Below are 21,375 nucleotides of genomic sequence, written 5' to 3'. Positions count from 1 at the left end.
ATTACAGTGTTCTTTTGTCTCAGTTTAATTAATCTTCTGTCCTATACTTTTCTTTGGGCAGCTGAATAGCTGAATTCTTGTAGGAGAGTTTTACGATTTGCCTTTATATGCAGATGTCCCGTACATACCCTTCAGGCCCATTTAACACAAACACACACACACACACACACACACACACACACACACACACACACACAGAGCAGAGACTCCATAGGCGGAGAGAAAGGAGAGGCTGAGTGGGAAATGAGACAATATAACTACTTTGTCTCTGACTTCTTCCTTAGCTCAGGCACTTAAGTTTTATAGAGCAAAATGCCATCAGACATTGAGGAATATCAGAAGATATGATTAATGTAACGAGCAAAAGTATGAACATGCATAGAAATACATGGCAAGGGTGCAATATATTGGACAATAAAGTGTCTTTGGCCTTTTTAAACAGGGTAGATAATATGCAAGTGGAGGACACGTGGAGATTCTCTCTTTTTTGTTACATTTATTCTGGCAGTCTCTCCACACCCCCATCCTCACGTTTCCTTTTCTCTTGGTACGGTAGCTTGCCTGAGAGCTTGTGCTGACAGTGGAACACATATAGAGTTTAATCAAGACAATAAGATGGTGGAGAGACCACATGGTCTTCTGGTTTTTGTCTTCTACACATGCAAGGGAAAGTCTGGCAGATGTAAGTGAGAAAGTAAGAAAAGTTTATGGAAAGGTTAATTTGGCAAGTTGCAGCTTCCATTCCCTCCAACTCTCTTTTTCTCTTCATTAACAGTAAACATTTCTTTATGAGGTTGTCAAAAGTGGAGTGGAGATTAAAGGGAAAGGTTGATCATATTTAGTTTTGATACATTGATTAGTTATTGACATGCTTATTATAAACCAGTAGTGGTGCAGTAGGTGTTGCTTTTAATCTGTGTGTGTGTGTGTGTGTGTGTGTGTGTGTGTGCTTGTGCGTGTGCGTATATAGGAGACTGTAAAAGAAGTTTGGATTACTGCTTTTAAAAAGCCGATGGACTTTTAAAAAGCTGCAGCAAAGCCTGTATCATGACACATTATAAAGACACAGTTCACAATCATGCATTCATGAGAGATTCCTAAAAGTACATGGATTAACTTGCATGATCAATTTAGATACATACTTAATACAGGCAGAAATTTTGGGGGTGTGGGTTTGCTGTTCGCTCGTGTATTCTTCATTCTCTCTTTGCTTTTGTGTTACAACTGAAAGACAAGTCAGCTTCATGCACTGTGCCTATTAACTGGCTAAAGAACTGCTCTGGTTCTGCAGCAAGGAACACTGCGCTGAGCTTCAAACTAATTAGATGTTTGTTTTGTAGCTTGGCTTGCCAGTTCCATAATTGGTTAATTATTTGATTATTTCTGCCCTACTTTTGAGCTATTTGCTCCATGTGAGAGAGTGTGTGTGCACACGCACGAAGCTGTGGTGTCTTTAAATAAGAGTTTGTCAAGTCTGTTCATTTAGAGTCATTAACAGTTTGTTCATATAATTCCTAAATGAACTGAGGATGTCGAGCTCATGAAAATTAAAAAGCATCAGTCAATTCATTGTGTTTTCATAACCTTGTTTGTGGATGCTTTGTTAGGTTATACATTTATTTTGCTTGAGGCCAGCCAATGCATATGAAAAACCAGGTGAGAACTGAAATGTGAGAGTGGGGTTACATCACTTAACTGTAAACCTCAGTGGATTTAAAGATTATGTTTTGCTAGAATGAATTTGTTCACACAATAAGAATAATTTAGACTTTTAAACTTGTGAACATGACATGTTAAGAACTGTTTGGTATGATTTGTGATATTGAAATGGTGTAATAAATTCTGTTTTAAAGCAATGGTCACAAAGGTGTTAGTCATGGCCCTCTGTGACCACAAGGTTCATTTAACTTTGCCTCATATGGAATTCCCATTTCATAGTTCAACCTAATGACCCATTGCACTCAGGCTAACACTAGAGAGATGTCACCCACCCTGCAGGGTCTTCATACCACACATGTCTGGAGATTCATCAAACCCACACCTCTTTTTCCTCTTTCGCTTATTGAAATATTGATTGATTTAGTGACAGCACTATGTGTCATCTTCCTTCTGTGTTTCTGAGTGAACCATTCTTTATTTTTGCTGGCTTTTTGCTGGCTTTTTACTGGCATGGTAATTGGTCATGGATGATAGATCAGCTATCTAAAATGAGACAGGAGAATGTGGTAAGGCTGGGAGGGTCATACTGGTCACTGGTATTCTCTCTTTCTCTCGCTCTCTCTCTCTCACACACTCACACACACACACACACACACACACACACACACACACACACACACACACACACACACACACACCACAAAGCTTTCCTCCTGGGTTCCCCTGGTTATTCCAGTTTTCTGCTCTTTAAACTCTTCTCTGTCACTGTTTTGTCACTCTTCTTTGGTGTGAGTCACTGGGTCTTGCTGACCAAGCTCCTGCATGAAGAAAAAGTCTCTGTCCTTAGTGACAGAAAAGAAGGTGGTGGATAGGGTGTGGGGATCAAAGAGAAGCAGGGCCTGTGTGTAGGAGTGAAGCAAAGAGCAGTGGCTGCAAGACAGATGAGCTGTTCAGCTTTGGTTAGTCAGATGAACTCTTCAGTTTTGGTTAGTCAGATGAGCTGTTCGGCTTCAGTTAAAGCAATCAAATAACTTTTTTTTCCCCATTTGACCAAAGCTCTGTGTTTCTTAGCCTCAATCTGGCCGTCTTTCTCCTCTCTTGGCCTCTCTGTCTCTGGCATGACAGCAGGCGGCAGCAGTGACCCCTACCAAATCAAATCAGAAGGAGATAAACAAAACCTCATTAGTTCTAGCGGCTACACAGAGGGGGAGGCTACAGTGCTTGCGTTTGCTGAGGCTCCCCCACTTTAACCCTGCTATATCTCACTCACTTCTGCTTTAGTTGGGCCCTCGTGTGTGTTGAACCGCACATTTGTTTTTAATTGGGAAGGGAATTGAGTTTGCATTTTGAATCAGAGTTCTCACTTGGTAGAATAAGTACATGTGCATTGATACAAGACAACTAATTTGGATTATTCAAAGCTAATAATTGGTTGGGTTTCTCTTGAATTAAAAAAAAAACAAGAGCATATATCCCTTTGTGCATGTCTAGGCTAAGATTGCCAAATAGACTGGCTTTACAAGGTGGAAAATTCTTATTTATTATTTTTTTTCCCATATAAATTCCAAAAGAATACTGATATCTTGGTGGTATAAAATGTAAATGTCATCATCAGATTACTCCTTGAAGGCTTTAAATCATATCAGATTCTAAAGATACTAGTCAGGTATTAATGCACTAGAAACATGATTTCAAATCACAACAAACTTTATACATACCTTTTGCTACTTTTGCAAATGTTTTGTGCTCCATAGACAGGCTATTCTGGGGTTAGCAATCTGGGGTTCGTATGTATGAATGTCTCAAACAGCATGGAGCTTTGTGAACACAGGATCCAAAGCTGCACCTCTATATGAGGTTTGACAGTCTGGTCTGATTTTGGACCTATACAACTAAAAGCAGGGCTTGGATGGATGTTTGCAAAAATAAACAAATTTACATTTGAACTCAATGCTTTTAAACACTCACCACATCTTAGCTTTGTTTTAAACCATGCATTGTACTGTTTAAGGCAAGATATCATTTCCAGGTTTGTCAGACGTGACCATTTCCGTGGTCTGTCAGACGTGTGGCTGCACAATGAGGCCACAGACTGAGTGTATCTAGAGAGTAAGGTGTGGTAGAACTGGAGCTAAAGATCATGCTCTTTCTTCTTCTGAGAGAGAACATCATATAAGTAAGGCAGATGAAAGAGAGATGCAATATTTGACAGTAAAGTTAGTGTTTTTTGTAGAGGTATGTTTTCATGGCCTGTACCCTCTCCAATGAAAGTGTGCTTATAGCTTGTAAAGATACTCAGGGTTATGAGGATGTATATAAGGACAAACTGAAAAGAAGCATGTTTCAAAGACATAGAGTATGTGTCTTCCAGCAGTGATGCAATAATCATGAACCCAGTGATACTAATGAAGCTAATTATAATTCCAATATACTCTCTCTTCAGACAGCATTGAGGACTACATTCAGACCACCACCTCACATGTGGAAACTGCTAATCAGGAGCTTGCAAAGGCCAGCCATCATCAGGTAATAATTCTGAATCCGATGTCTGTATGCATAAAATAGATTTTCTATATCGAGAGTGCATAAACACCTTACATGAAGCTTTAGTGCTGTAATAAATTGATTGCAGCTTGAACCACTGAGTGCTGTAGAAATTTAATTACAGCCTGAACCATTGACATATTAAAAACTTAAAAATGCTTGTTTTCTGTTTTTAACCAAATGGACGTACTACATGTTTTTGATCTACATTGAAGTGTGTGTGTGTGTGTGTGTGTGTGTGTGTGTGTGTGTGTGTCTGTCTGTCTGTGTGCGTGAACACATGCATTGGTTTAATAAATAATAAATATTAATAATAACTTGTGCTATACATGTGTTTTGGGGTAAATAAGCCCTTGCACTGATATTTGGAATATTTACGTCATTTGTTATGATAGGATTAATGTCCTGTGACTTTCTGATATTGATTAATCAGTATTTGTTTAATGGAAATACATTTTAGCAATTACAGAATTACAGAAATGCCTGAATACAGTTACCTGAAATGTGTTTTCATTGTTTTCTTCAATTACACAAAAATATTCATTTGTATATTGATTCCTGAAGTTACATACATTAAAAGTATGCCAGATGTTAACTTCCAAGTGGACAACCAAGTGCATTCCATTAACATTTGCAGTGCATTATTTTACTCTTAGTCACCCTTCTTTCTCTGTTCAACAGTACATGCTTCTCCACGTCTTCTTTGTTTACAAATCCAAAAGCCGAGAAACACCAGATTAGATGATTGTGATGTTACATTATGATTTGTCCCTCAGCATAATGTGTTTTCGTTTTATCTAAGCATGGATTCTCTCCTGTTTTTTGTTTTTTTGATGACTGTTGCTTTCTGCTCCACACGTTTCTACTGTCATTAACACGGAACTACAAATCCTTCCCTGAATTATGAGTATAAAATGATAGTTATTTGTATGTATGGGGGAAGGAAGGAGAGTAATCGAGCTTGTGTACACCTGCAGAGTTCTCAAGTTCCACTTCTGTTTTTCTTCACGCATTTTTGATCAACTCTGCATATTCATAAAGTCTCTAATATCAAAGGAATAAAGTACTTTGGAACGCAAACGTTATTGTATAAAATTCCAAGAAAAATATATTTATGCATCCTCTGTAATTTGTCCTTTTTAGTAAATTTGTAGTTTCCACATTAAGAAGTCAATCAAAATCCACAAATCATCAGACCCAGTGGGTGTTCAGCTGGAAGAAGAAATGGGGATAAACCCAAATGTCTGCTCTTGCCTCCCACATTCAACTCCATTTTCCCTCTCCTTTCCTTCGCGCCTCTTACAAGTGAGCAAGTGAGGGAGCAAATGAGCGAGTGGCAACAGCTTTCCGATTAATTGTCATTTCATTATCTCAAGGAGAGCTCAGCCGTGACCAAACCCACACAGAGCAATTTAGCACTCCGCCAGTCCCGCTGGCCGCTCACCGAGGGGAGGGAGGCAGTGCAGGAGTGTGTCTGGCTCCAAACAAACCCACATCTCTTTTTCAGCATCTCTCTTAAGCCTGTATACATTGCTGAGCATCACATGCTCTGGCCAATTAAAAATGGCAAGTCATTTCCTTTTCTGGCCCCAGCATGTCTCTTAAATAAATGTCCGAGATAAATTGAATTTATAATCTGTCAGGCCAAAAGTAAATCCTCTCTTCTCTTGGAAGTGTATAAGACCAGTGTTGTCAGCCCCATCAGAGCTCAATGGACCAAGATAAAACATGATTGTTCATTACCACACAGCAGCTGCATGCACTAAACTTCAATGAGCAGGTTCTGAACATAGCATGTAAAGACTTATATTACTACAAATAAGAGGGAAAAGTTTCACAGGGAAATATGGATGATCTTACTTGATTTAATAGAGAACAAACTTGCTCATAATTAGAGCTGCACTTATGTCAGTAAGACTCTGCAATCATCTGCTTGCTTGAACGTGTATTTGGTTCTGCATGGGTGCAACTGTGTGACAGCCGGATGCAGGATGATCTTCTGCACTGAAGCACATGGCAGGGGTTGTTGTGTTTGAGGTATGCCTCGCTCGGTCTGCCTGAGGCGCAGGCTGTTGTGTGTCCATGTCGGTCAGACAACTGGCTGCCACACGCAGAACACACCCGCTGCCAGAGATGGCCCCCATCCCTCACACACAAGAGCACAGAAAGCAGAAAGCTATGTACAAGGGCTGATCATAGCAAAAAACATTTATTAAACTCCTTGCTGCTGTGACAGCTAATTGCATTTACTGGGAATTGAGCAGTTCTTTCCACATATGAAGTCAGGCTAAATTTTTACTTTTTGTAAGCTTAGTTTTCCATGGTCTCTTTTACCTTAGCTATGCAGACATTCTTTAAAAGTTTTGTTGATGTGCCAAGCGATACTGTTCATTCCACATGTGTATAGATCCTCTAGAATAATGTTGTACTGGATTATGTGAGGGGGAACTGATCAATTCCATTTCATACTGTGATGAGAGATTTAACAACGCAAATAAACCATGCAGTACAATTTTGTAGTAATAAATGACATGAGATAGGGCTAATGATTGCACCATAGCCCAGTGTCTTACATATTAGTAGCTTGAAGCTAGGGTTTGTGAACATGTGAGTAATTCTGTTTGTGTAAGTGAGATTATATTATTTTCTGAAACTAGGAGTGTTCACATTATATCTAAATTAGAGAAATTGAACTTATGAGCAGGGTAGTCATGACTCAGCAAGAGAACAGTCATAACACACTTCCAGCACAATTCCAACTCAAACCATGCTTTCACATTCTTACTGCTAATATTAAAATGTTCAAATATGTTGTACAATACTACCAACCTAAGGTATCAAATAGTGTCTAGGTATTGTGAAGAAAAATGATTTCTTAGGATTTTTCCACAGTTAACAATAACTGACCACTAATCCTGCACCACCCTAAACAGTCATATATTTTAATATAAGTTGGGACACAAACATTTCATGAATTTGCAAATCACATTTCTACGTATGTTTTGTAAGATTTTTTAGCATTGATTGATCACTGTATATATAGCTGTAAATATAGCTGCCTCCACATTGTTATAAAAAAAATCTGATTTTCCCCTCCTCTATATAACCCACAGATATTTAGGGTTGATCAGGGTGCTTTGCCGGCAGTATTCTAGTGAATACACTGCTGTACACTGATGCTAAATTAAAGCAACATAGTGGTTCTACAGGAGTCCCGGGAGGTGGCCGGCTCTGTGCAGTCATGTATAACGACTGCAAAACTGCAGTGCAGAGCAGAACCACAAGTCAGTGTTTATTTGCCATGCCTTCTAAACATCATAATCAGCTAGACTGGGACCGAATTTTTATGCAAATTGTACATAAGCCGATTACAAGCAAGGCAGTAGCACTGCAAACATTACTTATTTTACGGACCTCCAATTTTCCAAGAAGATGAGATAAAGGCAGAATAACATTATGTCAGTAATCATTCTGCCACATTGTTATGGTATTATGAAGAGATTTCACATGTCACACAAGGTAAATAGCTTTCCCTACGGACACCTCAGCTGGAATCTATAAGTCACAATCGCAAAATGTTCAGGAGATGTTAAATATGGCTCTATACAACTGTATGGCTTACTCTTCCCAGCATGAATGGAGATCAGATGTAGATGTCTTAGGTACTCGCATTTCCCTTTTCATTCAAATCATTAATATATGCCATGTTTGTTATAAAATGTATACCTTTCTGTTCTCTCTAAACAGCAAAAAACTACTAACATCTAGAAAAGCAGAATAAAGTGAAAATGATAACATTTGAATTTGCTGCTCTTCTTTTATCAAGGGTTCATTCCCTGTTTATGCTTTTAAATTCTGGAGCATAAAGCAACATAATCAAACTTTTGTTGTATTGTGAGTATTATGACCTGACTTCTACACTGGGGTGGAAATTTTCCCCACTGTATTACCATGGTAATGAATGGTGAGGAATGCTTATTTTGGGTTGTTCTGAAATGCAAATGTATATATTATCTATTTACATGCAGTGGAGAAAGAGCTTGCTATAGTTGCCCAAGTGGCAGAAACTCATGTTGACATCCTTTTTCAATCTAAATTGTTCCCATGAGTAAAATTCAATATTATCAGAAGTTTGTACTCCTTTGAAGCCTTTACTCAAATAATGAGTGAGTGTTAATAATGCAACCTTAATCAAATGCTTGTTTAAAAAAAAGTTCATTCACAAAATTAAATTATGGCCATGCTGTACAAAATAAGTAAAGGCATTCACTCCACCCCATGCTGCTGCTTCTCCCAGGATTCTCCACACCTCATCATAATCATGTCTCCCTTTTCCCCAATGTGGGGGAAATTCCTGCTGTAAAAAAGAGCATCAGTTCTTTTGTTGTGCAAAGCTCTTTTTCTGTTCCCTTTCACCTTATTCATTTTCTTATTTTCTTGTTTCTGGTGAATGACAGTGGAAGCCAGGATGACACAGAGCGAGAAGCAGCACAAGGAGTCTGCTCTGGGAGAGGGAGGGAGGGAGGGAGAGAGAGAGAGAGAGAGAGAGAGAGAGAGAGAGAGAGAGAGAGAGAGAGAGAGAGAGAGAGAGAGAGAGAGAGAGAGAGAGAGAGAGAGAGAGAGAGAGAGAGAGAGAGAGAGAGAGAGAGAGAGAGAAAGTAAGTTAGTTTAGGAGGAAATGTAAGAAAGAAGCCCGGGAATCTGTGGTGACCAGCTGCAAGAGAGGAGATAGCAGAGAGAGGCTTTTAATTCTCAATCCCACAGAGCCTTTGAAAATTACCAATCTTCTTATCACAGACGCAGGGCTGCTTATGCAAATTGTTGTGGAGTGGAACGTTTAAACGGAAAATTACTCGACAGCAGTTTTTTGCTCCCCCCTCCTCTTCTTCCCTCTCTCTCTCTCTTTCCACATAGAAAGCCTGTTTCCAGTCTAAGATAAGAAGATGAATTGCTCTTCGCGCTTTGAAGCGCGTCAGGACTTAAAGACTCCAGCTCAGCTCTGGTCTAGTCCTGCCGCTCTCACTGGCTTTGTAGCAGGAAACGAAGGGGAAAAAAAGCGAAGAAGAAAAGTGTTTCAAAACATCATAGAGTCTGTGCTCCCTCTCAGCTCCCAAACACGGGTGCTGCCTGCGCAGTCAAGTATAAAAATATATATTTAAATACATCTACTCAGCGCACAAATATATTTACTCAAATTTTTATTAATATATTTGTAGTTGGCTGTTGAATGTCTTGGGTACAGGCTTAATTTAAAAACCTGACAAAATAATGCAGAGGCAGGGGGCACTCATTTCCCATGAAGAGAAATGGTTTGAAGCAGTTAATATCCAAATAACACTTGTGGCATTCTCTAAAAAAGAAAATCCACAACAGTAAACACTTATCAGGGGAAGAGGGCACAGCATGAAAAGCAGAAGGGGTTATATGAACAATTAATGTGTTCATAAACAGAGGTGTATATCGGTCCACTCATGCTCTTTCAATAGCTATGGGACCTCATGTTTGGGAATTTTTTCAACGGCAACAACTGCACCTGAATTAACTTGGAAAACTATGACATAAAACTTATGTTTGGACATTTTGCAATGTGGAACCTATCTAGAATCAATACTGTGGTCCACTTTAATGTTCTTCCTGAGAGCATTTCCATATGTACATGTGTTTCATTCCATTTGTAATGAAACAGATAATTTTCTACAAATGTGGATCTGACTTGACAGTAACCAAGGAGATCAGAATGAAATTACCATATGCAAGTTATGTCAGGTCCTTCACTGTCCACATGCTATTACAGAAAGGATCATCTTATATCCCCCTCTTCTTTCCTTCCACAGAGGCAGCTGAGAAGGAGGAAGTGCTATCTGCTCATAGCTGGGTCTTTCATTTTGACTCTTCTGATCATCATCATCATTGTGTCAGTCAGGAAATGAGAGCAGTAGGTAAGCCATCCACCTGCATCTGCTGTTCATCAATACAGAGAACAACGAAAATAAGTTAAATAAGGGAATAGCCCTTTTCATTGGCAACCTGAATCATTTCCAGGATACTAGTGCACGTACAAAGACAGTATGCTATGTTCATTTTAAAATAGGTAACATTTTATTTACTGTGATAGCCACTAATTATTCTAAATTAATATAAGGTTTGCCAAAGTACCATAGAAAGCTGCAACAATTTTCTAACTGAAAAGAAACTCTTGACTTATGTACCCTATGATATTATATCAGCATTGCATTTGTCACTCTAAAGACCTTTTTTCCAGACAAAGTGATTCAGGGAATCTCCTTTTCATCCATGTGTGATATTTCTATTTATGACATGGATTACCTCATTTTGGTAATGGCACAAGGCCAATTTAACCTACTTTCTTTCACTTCAGCATTACTATTCATTTCTGGGCAAGTGGCTTTGGTTTATTCCTTCACTTCATTCATAGCCTCATGATCGATAAGTGAGGGTGAGAAGCTAGCAGACTAGTGGCGGACTGAACTGGTTTCTGTGAGGTGAGAGATGAGATGTTAATCTTCCCGTGGGAGAGCAGACTGAGGTGCAGGCTGGACTCTTCCACATATCCATCAGTGTACACCCTTCTTCCGCTCTCCCTCTAGATAACCTGTGCTGCTTGTCTCTCTCCCTCTCTGTCTCCCTCTCCCTTTCTTTCTCTCTCTCCCTCCTATCTCTCTTTAACCCTCTCTATCTCTCTCTACCCACATTCCACTGCTCGAATATTACTACCACTCCATTTTAACTTTTCCCTTTAACTTACATACATACTCTCTGCTCTTCTGTCTCTGTCCACTTTTGTATCTTTTTCTCTTTGATAATTTTTCTGTCTTTTGCTCTCTCTCTCTCTCTCTCTCTTTCTATGCCACTTACTTCTGACCTCTCTTGCTCTGTCTCTCTATTCCAGTACTACTTCCGCTCTATTTTCACTTCCACTCAAATACATGCTTCTTCGCTCCTAGTCTCCTCTCTCACTCTCTTTTCCTCTCTCTATCTTATGAATGTCCCATACACCTCCTATTCTGCACTTCATCTGAACGTGAAGCCAGATAACATCTTTAATTAACTAGCTCTTAACTGCTGTTTGTAAAATGGCATTAAAAGAGAGAAAAACTTGTTTGAACTTTGGCTTCAAGATCTCATCTTTTGCAAAGTGCTTTATGCATTCAAGGCACACTGAGGAAGATTTAACATTACATTGTCATAAACATTGATAGGAAGAATTGATAGTTATAAGTATATTAGTTTGATGTGACTTTGATGTACTTCAATGTCAATAAGTAGTTTTTGAAATGATTCAGAGTCTTGATATTACTGAATGAAAAATACAACGTATATAGTGTATATTGCACTAGGACTCTGTTCTGCCTAAGCAGGGTCCATTCTTGAATATTAATATTCTGCTTTTTCAGCCTGGTCACTTGTTGGTCTTCCCTCATTCCTTGACTAAAGAGCTTTGGCATACATCCTCCAGTTATCTACTCCAGGTCAACTCCCTAAGGTTACGCATTACTGGTTTTTGAGATTGGTGAAGCAATGTGTACAAAATCATATTTGCAGTGGAGATGGGATTTCAGTGCAGGCTCTGTGCAGTGTGTGAGGAAAGGGTTGGGGTGGCAGCCTGAGCAATAATGTCTGGTACTTTGCCATCCCAGATTCTGTTGTAAGCCTGGGAGTACTAGCCAGTCCACTGTTTACAGGGATCCTGCTCCAAAACTAGTATGGATTTATCCAGAATTAACAGTTCTGAATGTATCTAAGCACAAAACATGCAGCTCTGCTGATAGCCTGCTTTATTCATTCTTTTCATGTTGTGTTGTTCATTCTGTTTCTCTGCTGCTTAAGCCAAGTTGCTCACACTGTTGTGCTGGGTGCTGCTACAAGTGGTGTGTTTTGAGGGATGTTGCAAAGATCATGTATTAAAGATCATTCATTATTTAGTACTCCAAATAAAAACAAATATTAGTAAAATATAATGATAATATCGGTAACAGATACCGGTATACTTTAAGAGCTCCCTGAAAGAGGCACAACAAGGAACAACAAGGAAGAAACAAAAGAGGACCAACAAAGCAAAGCAGGGAAGAACAAGAGAAAGAGGCCTTTTCTGAGACACAAAGGCAGAGGGGAAAGCACAGAGCCTAATATATCAGTTTAATGAGAGTGGCAATGACAGAAATAACTGGGGAGCTGCTTCGCCTCTCAAATCAATAGCCTGGCGCTTTATGGCACACTAAATAACGCAATAACTGCACCCTGACACTTATTCCTACGAATTATGTTACCAGTGCTGCCCTCACATCTTGTTTACAGAGTCATTTGGGGGGGAGATATTCTTCAATATGCATGTCAGTGCCATGTGCTAACTGTAGCGTGCAGATCTGTTAAAATCAGGGGCAATGAGGGACTGGCCCTAGTTCATGCAGTCACTAGGCTGCTAAAAATGAACCCTTAATGGTGTGACAAATGGCTATTGCTCTTTTCAGCTCTAATTTGCAGACCATGATGTAAAACTGTAGGAATAGGCTACACTGTCTATTAGTCAGTATGAGCGATTGTTGCACCTAAAATAACTGATCTGTACTTCACTTCAGCAAGTATTATGAAGTGTAAAGATGTACCATTTTATATATACAAAGTTGCTATAATGCTAACAAAAATACGCAGATTAGTCACTCATGTCAGCCAATGAGGGAGCAAGCAGCAATAGTCTCTGCAAGCATGTGGAGTACTCACATGACTCTTAAACATGTTACATATGTTACACACACACACACACACACACACACACACAAACACACATGCACGATTGAAATTATTTATATTGCTGACCAGGTTGATCTTTTTTCCACCTGAAATTAAACTGAGATTGTATATGCACAGTGAAATCACTAAATGCATGTTTTATACTCAGCAGTATCTTATGAAGTAAACTTCTACAAGTGTAGAATTGCAGTGGTATTATGTACATTACAGCTGCTCTGTTATTTCCCATGCTTTTTTTCCCCTCTATTTTTGTCCAACTGTCTTAAAAGAGATACACACACACAGACACACAAACCCAGAAACACTCCCCTACTTCACAAAGGCAGATGCCTCTGAACAGAAGGGCATGTGGCCAACATGCTTCCCTGGGCATACCTGGCACAGGTCTGCATGGCTGGGCGAAGTCTCAGCTTGACCCTTATCAAGTCAGAAGCTGACCACTGAGTGTGGGATTAGCAGGAAGGAATGCATCTGTGCTAGTCACCACTGCTCCCTCCGACTCTGCCCTGTGCGTTTTCAGACGTAGTCGCTGAGTGAAAGGACAGACGAGCAGCCCCACCGCAGAGGTATGCTTCAGCAGGACAGCATGCAGGCCACCCCACCTTCTAATGTTTACCTCCAAGAACCCTCATGATCCTTTTAAAACTCCTTTCTCACCCACTGCTTTTATCTATGCAGTGTGTGCAGGCAGAAATGCTGCATGCGGTACTGGCAGATGGTATTAGGTGGTTTTGATCTCCATTTTATTTGAATTTCTTTAAACTATTATTTGTGGGGTGGTTTTTAATGTGATTTAGTGGGCTCTATGGAGACAGGTAAACTTCACCTGTCATCTGGCCTTAATATTAAGTTCATAACCAGCACAGAGCATGATAATGTCCAAGCATCATATGGATGATGTTTTCAGAATGCATTAACATTTGTTGAATATTTTCCACCTTTTACTTTTTGAGGGTGAGATAAGGGCGTTGCCTTTGACAGTTTTGTGTTGTTTTCAAAATGCAAAGTTTGACTAATGACACAAACAGCTTGCTCTCACAGCTTTATGCTTGGTGTTATAAGCACCAGCTGATCGCTGGCTTTTCTTGGCAGGCACAAGCCTTTTCACCACCTCTTTATTCTATCTTTTTCTCTTTTCACATTATTTAGTCAGTCTGTTATTTACATATTCAGCATTTCCAACCACCTCAAAATGAATTCCCTAACATGGCTTTGAGAAGATTTCGGATTTTGTTAATTTTATTGCTCATTTATTTATTTATTTATTTAGTGTTAGTTTCATTAGTTGTTTTTTATTGGAGCTCACTTACTTGCTCCCATGTTCATTCATTCATTCACTTAATTAATTTGTTCATTTTAATGGATTGAGCCTGGTCTTGTACTTTGGTTGGTCAGTAAGGATTGTCCATTAGAAATGCTAGTTCAGAACTAGGTTAGACCCAAAACTACTAAATCAACATAATCAAGGATTAAAAGAGGGTGAAACAAAATTCACTGTCAAAGTCTTTTTGAAGGCCACTTATTTTGTGAGAGCTTTCATGCAATGTGTATGTTCTGTGGCTTTTCTCTCAGTGAATACTTCAACAAGGATGAAAATGTATTTCAAGCACCTTGATAAATATTTAAGAATTAACACACAAGCAACATTTTTATATTTAGCTGCTAAAGCTGATTTAGTCAGAGCAGTGAAACAGAGCAGACAGGCTCAAGAAAAAAAAAGAGGCTTATTCAAATGAATTTAAAAAGGCAAGCTGACAACACAGAGCTGGGATCCATGTTAAGACACTGCAAAGATGAGAGGAAGAAAATCCAAAATGAAAAAAGTGCCAGAATAGTAATGGGATGACTTAGAGTATTAAACGTGAAATCTAACAAAGTCAAAAGTGTATTTTCGGTTTGTTTGTCATCAGTATGTAATACACTTTGTTCCACTTCTGACATGATACAGCCATTTACTGTCATGACCAGTCATTCTCACAGTTAATTTATGGCAGTGTGAAGCCAGTTGATTTGTTGTAGAATAAGCAAATGTCAAACATCATATCAAATATCATATTTGCATAGATCAACAATTGGACATTGTCAGTAGACTACTGGTTAGTGAGCTCTCATTTGAATTTTATTGTGAGGCTTTACGGGGAGGGTTAATCATTATCACTTTCTACATTTGAAGGAGAAACTGTACCAGAAGTCTATGAGTTATGAACTATTTATCAAATTAGTTATTCAAAACATAGCTTACATAGCCTAACATTGTTGCTTAAAGTAACTAAATAAAGATCTGGCTATGTATTTATGAAAGGTTTCTGGTGAAACAGCTTCCAGTACTTGCTAGCTTCATTAGTTTCATAGAACCAGTGCAAAACTAATAAATGCACCAATCATGTGGTCTAATCGACTGCTAAGTGTAAAATTATATTGATTATTGATTATTGCCAAACAATTAATTTAAGAATACTTGTTAACTTAAAACTTTAACCTTTAACTTTAGTCTTGCATCTCCAACACCAAACAAACACAAGTTGGTACAGCAATGGACTCTCCCATGTCTGGCTTACTCTGTGGAAGGTGTCAGAGAAGACAGCAATCATTAGAGTTCTTACCTTGCACCACATAGCTGCTCCCTATCCCTGGGCCCTCTCTTCTGGAGCTTGTTCTGATGCCCTCACTCATTAGCCCATAAGGTGCAGGTGTGCTGACTCCACGCTTGCAGCAGGTGGAATGGGAGCCTAGTGATGCTGGCTTTTTTGAGAAGAAGTAACACTTTGGTCCAACCAGTGATTTGCCTTACACCATGTTAGGTGACTCTGAACCTGATTTAGACATTCCAGACTAAGGTTATAAAAAAAAATTCTCTGGAGTTTTATAATTATGTTTAGTTGAAATCTTCATAACTGAGAAAGTATGGTGCCAATTATTCAGCCAGTATGTTCATGTCCTTTCAGCACGTTACAGTACTGCTAGTTTTACCTGTTTTAGGATCACATTTGGGCTATCTGTTACAGGCTATTCCATATATATGTAATTTAATTATATTGTCAAACCTGTGTCTCAAAACTGTGATGGCAAAGAGTACAGGTTTGGAGTTATCTCAGTTCTTCTTCACCAACTTGCTGTGCCCACAATCCTTCAGGAGTGAACACTTCATCTTCATTTGTACAATATGCTGAAAATGAAAACAGTAATCACAAGATAAGGCCATCCTCATTGAGATCCTCACTAATTCTTTAAAATTTTGTTTAAATAGTTTAAATTATGAAGCACTTCTTAATACATATTACTGTTCCCATAGAGTGGCAGACATTAAACAGAGGAAGGAAACACTCTGGTGTTAGAGTTCGGTATATTGCCTTAGATCTAGTAAGGTTAATACATGTCTAGGACAAAGCTCTCTATCTGGACTTTTCTTAGACAAATCTCCTTAGACAAAGCTTTGTGGGTAAACTTGCTTCATGCAAATTCCAAACCACATTAGCTTTGAGAAACTAGTATGCTGCATTGAGATTAATGAGGGGAGGTGACTACTTGATTTAATAGGGTTATTTCACTGCTTCCAGGCAGGAATAAACAACAAATGTAATGCAAGACATTAGTCACTCTCTTCTCTGAGTGAGAGAAGTTTCTGAGTTCACTTTTTGACTGTGGTTGCACTCATAGTCAATATCAGTACCCTATTTGTTGTTGTTGTTGTTCTTTATTATTAAGAAATGCATTTTTTTGTCAGTAATAAATAAATATTTAAATAAATAAATATTGTTTTCAGTATATGTGGTTTGGGATATTAATTGATTAGTTAGTGATTAAAAGTGACTTTCAAAGTATTCTTTTAAAAACAGACTAAACAATAAAAGTATTTAAATGTTATTTTTCTGTACCAGATGATTGTGACATAGGAAAAGACCTGGATTTGCCAACTGTGTTGGAGGTAAAGGATGAAAGAAAATGCAATTATCTAGTACAGGATGAAATGTGAAAATCCTTTATTTATCTTTTTGGTGCTGTCAGCTTATTCTAAACTTTGCTAGTGGGGATTACAGGCACTAGTGTAGGAGAACAGCAATCACTGCCACATCCATGTCAGGTAATGTCATGTGACAAGGAAGCTGGGAGTGTACGGAGTCCCAAAACGAAATCTCTGTATGATATCAGTAGATTACAGAGAACGAATTTAAAAATATGTATCGACAAAAGAAGACATGAAAAAGAAGACAGAAAACAGTTTTGTCCTTCATGTATATGTTTCTCCCAGTGGTTTCTCCCAGTGAGTGATGCACCCTCATCTAATTCCTCCTCCTGCCTGTGTCTCCAGGAAGAGCTAGGATTACCTAAAGCTGATTGGTCGCCTTAATGTGTTAGGCTCCCCATGTTCCCCAGCTGAAAGCTCAAGCTGTCACTACAGCAGCCTGATCAGCACTGAGCTCCTCATTCGAAACTGCTCACACTCCGATGGGAAGAGCGGGGCTGACGGTGTTCAGGGTGGAAAGCATCACAACCAGCTTGACTTTCCGCTTCCTTTAAGAGTCGAGGATCTTTTTTTAATTTTACTTTTTTTTAATTGCAGAGCAAAATAAAATAGGCAGATTGGCAAGCAGAGAGACAGCCCTTCCAAGGCTGTCAGTTTGAAGGCTGCAGCCTGGTGTGTCCTACACCATCCTAGGAGCTGGGGAAACTATGTTGGACTGTGTCTTCTAAAAATTCTCAACACAAGGTACCTGGACGTTAGTTCTGGAAATGCCTGCAGATGATACGGTTCCATCTGTCCTCTCTGAGTTACCCTAAGCAGTGTTTAACTTCTCTATCACATGATGTCTAGTTTTTTGTTTTTTTTTTAAATGTGTTAAGTGCTGATTCCTTGGAATTCCTTGGAATTCCTTGGTATTTCTTGGTACTTATTATTTTGAAGACCTTTATGATCAGATGAATAATTATGAATTAAAGGATAAAGTCACATGGTCTCTGTATCAAATCTGTTCACATGTGTTTAGCCAGTGTTCGATTTCTGTCTTTTGTCCTACCATGTTATTTTGAGCTTGATAGTGATTGAGGAGGCTCTCTAACTCCCCCTTCCTCTCTGTGAGGTTTAGTGCACTGGGCTTGTGGGCGGAAGTATAGCTGGCAAGCAGGCAGAGAACTGGGAGTTGGTGGATGCTGGGGGAGATCCTCCCTGCCGTGGCAAAGAGACAGGCTTTGATGTGGATATAGCAAGTAGAGTCTGTGTCTTGGCCTGAGAAGCAGCCTGAGAGGAGAGTGCCCTCTGATCTCTGTCGCTTCAAAGCAGGTGTTCTTCCCCTCACTGTTGCCCCTTCCTCCTCCAGGATTCCCCCCTCCTTTCAGTCCCCTTCATCCATTCAAACAGTGAGTTTCTCTCTCTCTCTCTCCTCTCTCTTTCTTTCTCCCCTCTCCTTCTCTCCTTCTTTCCCTCTGTTTCCCTCCTTCTTCCTCTCTCACTTCTTTCTCCTCCATCTCTCTCTTTTTCTCTCCAGTCTCGCTTGCTTTCTCCCCCTCCTCCCACTCAGTGTTCTCAGCCAACATTCCCACACAGTGGAGCAGTAGAGATGGTGACATCAGATCTGATGGACAGATTCCTTTTTATCAGCCAATACACCACAGACATTCTACTACTTCTCTCCTCCCTCCCCCTCTGGCTCCTTCTCTCACTCCTACTTCTTTTTTTCATGTTCACACTTAATCATTATGTACCCCCTCCTTTTTGTTGGTATCTCAGAAATCCATATGAGGCATAAAATTAGTCACACTTATTTTGCTGATTTTAAAACAATGTCACAAACTATGGCATATGGCAATACCTAATGTGTGATAACAGTAATGTGAAATAATAAGGAATATTTCGCAGCAATTGCTGTGAACACTAAATCTCTGTAGAGGAATAAATATATATTGAACTGTATGTAAGCCATTGTGGCACTTTCACAAAGATGACAATTAGTAGTCATACAGTATGATAACAAAAGAAATGTAGCAAAACATTTATAAATCTAAGTGACAGCTCAGACCTCAAACCTACATAACACATTATGGCCAAGCGGTCATAAATATATGATTACATGTTATTTATTTGTCCATTTGTATACACATGAGAAAAAAAACAAATAGTATGACTGAAGTGCCTTTGCAGACTCACTGGAGTATCTCCTCTCATTGCCTACCATCCTCCCACATTTTACCCATTTTCTGTGTCTCTTTACAGTCTGTCCCTGTAGCCTTGCTTTGTGTCTGCAGTGCTGCAGATCACACACTTCATATATTGTGTGTGTGTGTGAGATTAAGTGTGTGTGATTGAGTGCGCATGTGGGTGTGAGTGGGTCGCTGAGACATGGCTGGGGGATGCAGTGACAGTAGTGAGAAATGCGTCATGGCCATCACTCCTTCAGAAAATGGCAGTGAGTCCCCATGCTCTCATTTCATGGATTGTGCTGCCTTTCTCTCTCTTTCTCTCTGCCTCTTTCTTTCTCTCTGCTACTCTTTCTTTTTCTCTCTCTTTATCCCTGTCTGTCTTTCTCTACCTCTTTCTCTCTTTCTCTCTGTCTCTCATTCTTGCTCTTTTTTCCTGACTAAGAGGCAAGAGAAGCAGGTCGAGGAGCTACCTGGTCAGAGGCATTGTCCCTGATCACACGCTGGGACGTAACCCTGAGCCCTTGGCAGAGCCAAGCAATGCAGTGCAGAGAGAGTGACAGAAAGTGAAGTGTGTTTGCTTCTGAGTGGAATGGGAGGCAGGCAGTAGACATGTGGTGTAAAAAAAGAGGTAATGATGCACGCAGTCTAAGAGAATAGTAATACTAGATATAAACGGAAGTAAGAGAAATGGGGTGCATAGATGGAGGAGGTGTAAACTGATTGATCATTTTTCACATTATAAAGCGTCTTGTACTTAGATTAAATACAGGCACATTCTACTAATTTTCTATATTCAGTAGATGGTCATGGGACAAAGGCTAAAAAACGCATTAGGCAACTGGTAGGAAAGACCCAGATGCTGTTTCATTACAGACATTTTTTGTCCCATTCACTCAGCCATGTTGTAGCCACAGGCTGACAGATGACACACACTTTCTGTAATGGATCTGAATGAGCTACACCTCGGATTTTTGTGTGTTAGTCAACTACAACCATCAGCTGCTGCTATGCATTACACTACATTTCCCATTCACCTTGAAAACCAGTAGCTGATGAGAGCAGATTTGTTTAACTTAGTTAAACGTGTTTTAAATGACAAAGCCAAATGCCAAGTATTTTCGTTCTGTTATGAGCTCTTTTTACAAGTGTATAGTTGAATGACATTAAAGAAATTTTTAATCTTGAATCTGTTTTGTGTTGGTGAACTTGCTGATTATAGTTTCAGATAAAAATGAGGAGCTTGGGTCTGTAATGATTAATGATACAGTTCTGTTGTGAACTTGTTGGACTTTGGCCTGGACTTAATTAAGGCTTTAACTTCCAGTCATAAATATTCTTCAAAGCTCAGGATAATTTAAATATAGGGTGCAACCAAGTCATGTGGGTGGAAGAAGTAGATGCATATGACATGGATGTGCCTTGGAGATATACTGTAATGTATTTGTCTATATCAGTCCTTTGACCTGTTTCCTCTTGCTGTGATTCTCTTCTACAGATCTGAGTTCCTGCACTGCTTCAATCTCTCCAGCATTCCTCAGGCCATACGCTCTGTCACACCTCCTGTCTCTCTCCTGGTTTTGGGAATCTGTGTGTGTGTGTGTGTGTGTGTGTGTGTGTGTGTGTGTGTGTGTGTGTGGTATATTAGTTGATTATAGTGCTTTCAATTAGCTCTGTACTGTACTGTGTTATTAATGCTCCTTGCCATTTGAAACTGAGCTCAAATCAAAGAACATACTGCAAATGGACCTGAGGCTTCACTGCACTTTTCATGAACAAATTAGATTTTTTTTTAGATGTTTATTATTTGTACTTGTAGGGACTGCAGCTAAATAGTAATGTGATAGCATTCATTTCCTAGAGCACAAAATATCTTATATATGGTAACAATAAGTCAAATACTTATTTTGGAAATAACAGATTTAGCTTTGAGCAGGGATTTTTGCTAATATGTGTGTATCTGTATCATATGATGAATAAAAAAAGTTACATTATAAAAGCATCGGCTTTCTTCTTCAGTAGCAATTTACATTAACACAAGTGAAGGTCACTATGAAGCCAGGACTGCAAGCTTCCTCGGAGTTTGGCAGGATTTAATCTGTCCCACAGTTGATTATGACCATGCTGGGATCTGTCCTGTGCCAGTCAAGGCTTAGCAAAACTGCTTCTGAGCAAATTATTTTTCTTTTCAATTTCTGTGTCTGGAATAAGTGGTGGCCTATGTTGATTAAACAATCCACTCTTTTAGTTAATCATCATTAGTTGATATTT

At 39.3% G+C, this 21,375-nt stretch overlaps 1 protein-coding gene across 3 annotated transcripts in view; it reads left to right on the top strand.

The window, feature by feature from the left end:
* tsnare1 (T-SNARE Domain Containing 1) overlaps positions 1–21,074 on the top strand; it is an 86,426-nt gene extending 65,352 nt beyond the window's left edge. For all 3 annotated transcript variants that reach the window (XM_027002398.2, XM_027002407.2, XM_035530892.1), the window contains 3 exons: positions 4,103–4,185; positions 10,038–10,142; positions 20,603–21,074. In XM_027002398.2, the coding sequence (XP_026858199.2) occupies positions 4,103–4,185; positions 10,038–10,133 (179 nt within the window). In that variant the 3' untranslated portion in view covers positions 10,134–10,142; positions 20,603–21,074. The remainder of the gene's footprint in view (positions 1–4,102; positions 4,186–10,037; positions 10,143–20,602) is intronic.
* The last annotated feature ends 301 nt before the right edge of the window (positions 21,075–21,375 follow it).

The sequence above is a fragment of the Electrophorus electricus genome, chromosome 10, assembly GCF_013358815.1.
Source record: "Electrophorus electricus isolate fEleEle1 chromosome 10, fEleEle1.pri, whole genome shotgun sequence".
Classification (NCBI taxonomy): Eukaryota; Metazoa; Chordata; class Actinopteri; order Gymnotiformes; family Gymnotidae; genus Electrophorus; species Electrophorus electricus.
Note: the sequence above shows the minus strand (reverse complement) of the source record. Positions and strands in the feature narration are given on the sequence as shown.